General features: G+C 41.9%; 1 protein-coding gene across 1 annotated transcript; it reads left to right on the top strand.

Moving 5' to 3' along the window:
• Positions 1–1,283: 1,283 nt before the first annotated feature.
• Positions 1,284–3,529, top strand: LOC116197910 (tropinone reductase homolog At5g06060-like). The gene is made up of 5 exons (XM_031528183.1): positions 1,284–1,443; positions 1,561–1,768; positions 1,960–2,176; positions 2,280–2,386; positions 3,006–3,529. The coding sequence occupies exons 1-5, from the start codon at positions 1,349–1,351 to the stop codon at positions 3,192–3,194; spliced, it is 816 nt and encodes a 271-aa protein (XP_031384043.1). The 5' UTR covers positions 1,284–1,348; the 3' UTR covers positions 3,195–3,529.
• Positions 3,530–4,328: the final 799 nt, after the last annotated feature.

The following is a 4,328-nucleotide window of genomic DNA, read 5'->3' on the forward strand; positions in this document are numbered from 1 at the left end:
AAAAAGGGAATGAGTTGTAATGATTGGGTAGATTTCCCCCCATTCTCTTTGGTTTTGATTCTTAGTAGGGACAGGGAGATATCTGATATAAAAAACTGGAGGTGTAAATGGCGTTGGTTGATTCAAATAAATAGAAGATTTTATGGCAAACAAAAAAAAATTACAGGCATACGCCCTCCTCTGTTAACTTAAAAGTCACAGGTTCAATATCCAATGACACTGCTTGCGTCTCTTTATTAATTATTTATGATTTCTCTTTCATTGTATTAGGCCTTGGACTTCATTTGTAACAAAAAAAAAACACTTGCCATCGTAAGTACATCATACCAGCTCAACTATTTTTCTCCACATTAAATACGTGTAGGTCCCGTATCTAATGAGGACATGACTTCATGTCACGGTAACACAGAATCGTGTTAGAAAATCTCCAATTATATATATATAAATGATTGTATTGAAGAAATTTTATACATTATGCTTTGCACAAGCATAAAATTTTTCAAGGTTCAAACTCTCTCTAGACCCGAGCCTTGGTTCGATTGAACCCAGGGCCTGCGAGCCCCTGCACAAACCCCGACATGGGGTTTGGACCCTTGGTTGTGGCTCGGGAGTCGAGTTAATGAGAGGGACTGCGGCGGTAGAGGGTATAAGGATGCTCTGCGAGGTCGACCAGAGGGGGTGGCCAGCCCTCGTCACCGAGACCTTTTTTTTGTGTCAATTATTTAAGTTTTTGATCCACAGCAACTATGCAGTTTTAAATTTTTAATTGCCTAAAAAAATAGTTAATATCGCTATATAAGACGATATTTTAAAAATTTTCACCACATAACACATATCGTACTAATTTTATCATTCGATACGATATTTTAAATTTTTTTTCATAGCATAGTACAACAAGCAATCATCGCATAGCACAAAATTTTAAAAAAATTTTACCACGTAGCACGACGTTTGTTTTTCGTCAATTTTTGGTGCTATAATGTTAAAAAAAATTCACAATTTTATACTATTTGATGAAATTATTGTTTGTTGTGTTATGTCATGAAAAAAATCAAAATATCTTGCTTAAGGTAAAATTAATACGATATGTTTTATATAGTGAAATTTTTTAAAATATCGTGTTATATGATGAAATTAATCCAAAAAAATAATGCAATTTTAAACAATTCCTTTTCTAATATAGGCAATATTTGCCAAAAGTATTTAAAAAAAAATCCATATGACGATGATGACGTGGCAGTTCAAGCTTCTGAGCCAGGCGGCATATTGCTTTAAACAAGACGTGACGAAATTCTACTCCTCCCAGTAGTCAGTCCCATAGCATAACGAGAGAGAGGGAGGGAGGGAGATGGCGGAGGCGGCGGCCAACGGCAGCAGAAGAGCAGGGAGGTGGTCCCTCAAGGGCGCCACGGCACTAGTCACCGGAGGAACTCGCGGAATCGGGTAACTTCTCCGCCTCATCTCAGTCGCTTTCTTCCCCCCCTTCACTCACAATGATAATTTTTGCGGTCGGTCGACGTCTTTTGATGATGACTGTGAGTTGAATCATCACTTGATCAGGAGAGCGATAGTGGAGGAGCTGGCCGAGTTCGGGGCGGCCGTGCACACTTGCTCGAGGAACGAATCGGAGCTCGGGGCTAGCTTGAAGGAGTGGGAGGCCAAGGGGTTCGCGGTGACTGGCTCCGTCTGCGACCTGTCCTCTCGAGAGCAGAGGCAGGATCTCATTGCCAAAGTCTCCTCTGTTTTCAATGGCAAGCTCAATATCCTTGTAAGCTCGATTGATGCCTCCATCCTCTCGTAACAAATGGATTAGAAATTCGTAATTGCGTCTATGTTTATCTTCCTCAAGCATCGAGCCATAGGTAGACTTTAGGGAACGCAGTATCTTCGATTTTCAGCAACTTTAGCCTTTAGATGAGTTGGGAGATGGTGGCTAGTAAACCATGACTTCTGGTACAGATAAATAATGCCGGGACGAACGTTAGGAAGCCGACAGTTGAATACAGTGAGGAAGACTACTCAAAGATCATGGCCACGAATCTCGAATCTGCTTACCATCTTTGCCAGATCGCTTACCCTCTTCTGAAAGCATCCGGGTCAGGAAGCATCGTGTTCATCTCCTCTGTTGCTGGGTTGCTGAGCTTAGGGACTGGCTCCATTTATGCTGCAACTAAAGGTATGTCCTTCGATACTTAGAGTTCCTCTTTTTTGGGTTTAGTTTGTCTATGTTCGCTTCTGTTGTTATGAAGATTCAATGTTGTTATCGGCTTTTATTGCAGCTGCGATCAATCAGATTACGAAGAATCTGGCTTGTGAATGGGCCAAAGACAACATCAGAAGCAACTGTATAGCACCATGGTACATCAAGACCTCACTCGTGGAACACGTAATTCAACTTCCTCCTTTTCTTGAAATTTATACTTATATAGTAGCTCTAATGTCCTGTCCTATTCTTATTGAATTTTTGTATATGCCATAAAGCCTGCCTAATATGATTTTAATACTTTGTATTTATCAGGGGACCCCAGGAAAGTCCTGTAAATAGAATTGATATGGTATTGATTAATCCAAATGGTTCAGGAACTAATTTGTTCTTCCATCTCATTCTCGTGCCCTCTCCTGTGATGTATTATGAATTTCAGAATTCAAAATCAGAAACATATTCTTGTTCAGACATCTGACTGTGTTCCCGCTACTTCTGAATTCAATGATATGTGAATATCAGAGGTGGTTTAGTTGCTTGCTACTTCGGTTCGGCTGTGCACATACTAGCATATGCAACATTCACACTATACAAGTCTTTCGATTTTTTGATACCATGTGAAAGATTTTGACATTTTAATGTGTTCATATTCCAGCCAGAAATGTAAGTATCGGTATTCTCTTGATTGCTTGCATTTATGATTATATTACTGGATTCTAGGTGGGCTTTTTAAACATGTGACCCTCATTCTGTTCTCTCACGTGTATCATTGCTTTCGTTTTTGTTCCTTTTTGCCGGGCAGCTCCTTGATAAGAAGGAATTTTACGATGGAGTAATATCTCGGACCCCACTTCAGCGAGTTGGAGAGCCTGAGGAAGTTGCTTCTCTGGCAGCCTACCTATGCCTTCCTGCAGCTTCATACATCACAGGTCAGGTCATATCAGTTGATGGAGGGATGACCGTGAACGGGTTCTTCCCAAACATAAAATAAGCTGATAAATCGCGCCATCTTGCTCCTTTAATTGCGATGGAAGACCACAGCGCTCAGCAGTTATGTTCATTAGATCTCTGACTTATACCCAACGAATGATTGGACTTGTTACCTCTGTACAACTGTTATTTGTGCCGACGATGAGCGCCTTCAGGGCTGTGTTACATATTTGTCATAGGTCCGATAAATGGCCGTTTCCGGTTCTTTGGATGGCCTTGCACGGTGCTCTTTCGGGCAACCGTTCAGATTTCAGTTGATTTTGAGGTTGCTTCTCTGATTAAACCCGAAAATTTGTTAGGATTTATTTATCCATTTACATGGTTATTTATTGATTCTATCAATTGCCCATCGCCAATTCATTGGAACAAGGAGCTGATGAAGACGGTTCAGTTTGCGCAGGAGGTAGGCTAGAGATGTCGGCCCAAATGTTTGTGCTGGCGATGAGGGAACCCGTGGATTGGTGGCCCCTAATGGATCTGAACTTTGGGCCTGAACTGGGAAAATTTCGTTCGGCCCAGAGAAGACACGGCCGGTGTCTTTTGCTGGGCTTTGTGTCTCCCGTTGGATAGAAGCTGGGGATGAGTTGGAGTGATTCATAGTCTCAGCCCGCTGTGTGCTGGAAGTAGGCGTGTAATCGAGCGGAGTCGAGTTCGAGTGTCGGCAAGCTCAACTCAACTTGTTCTAGAAATGCTGAGCTCGAGCTCGGCTGTGCTTCAATACATAGGCTCGAGCTCAGCTCATTCAAGCTCGTTTACTTTAGTTTGAGTGTGAGCTCATGAACGAGCTCGGTTAAGCTCGGCTTGAGTTCGAGTTCTTTGATCAAAATCAAGTAGAAGTTCAAGTAGACTGAAGTATACAATATGGGCTTGGGATAGAGCTACTAAGGAAAGGACATATATGTAAATCTACATAGAAGCTGGAGTAGGCTCACGAGCTCAACAAGCCGAGTGCCATTGAGCTCGAGCTCGGCTCGCTCAAATGGAAAGCTCGACTCAAGCTTGGCAAGAATGACTCGAGATCGAATTTTCATCTATTTGATCTCAAGTAATTAGTGATGTGCACGGATACTAGGTATACCTGGAATTGATTGGATTCTACCCTCAAGGTAGGGTCTCGGTAACTTCAACTGAAAAT

Source organism: Punica granatum, chromosome 2 (genome assembly GCF_007655135.1).
Source record: "Punica granatum isolate Tunisia-2019 chromosome 2, ASM765513v2, whole genome shotgun sequence".
Lineage (NCBI taxonomy): Eukaryota > Viridiplantae > Streptophyta > Magnoliopsida > Myrtales > Lythraceae > Punica > Punica granatum.

What these genes read in the sequence shown, in the direction of transcription:
- LOC116197910 (XM_031528183.1), top strand. Translation starts at nt 1,349, where the DNA reads ATGGCGGAGGCGGCGGCCAACGGCAGCAGAAGAGCAGGGAGGTGGTCC. An exon ending in CATTTATGCTGCAACTAAAG is followed by an intron (nt 2,177 to 2,279) that starts GTATGTCCTTCG and finishes CTTTTATTGCAG; the next exon opens with CTGCGATCAATCAGATTACG. An exon ending in AGACCTCACTCGTGGAACAC is followed by an intron (nt 2,387 to 3,005) that starts GTAATTCAACTT and finishes TTTGCCGGGCAG; the next exon opens with CTCCTTGATAAGAAGGAATT.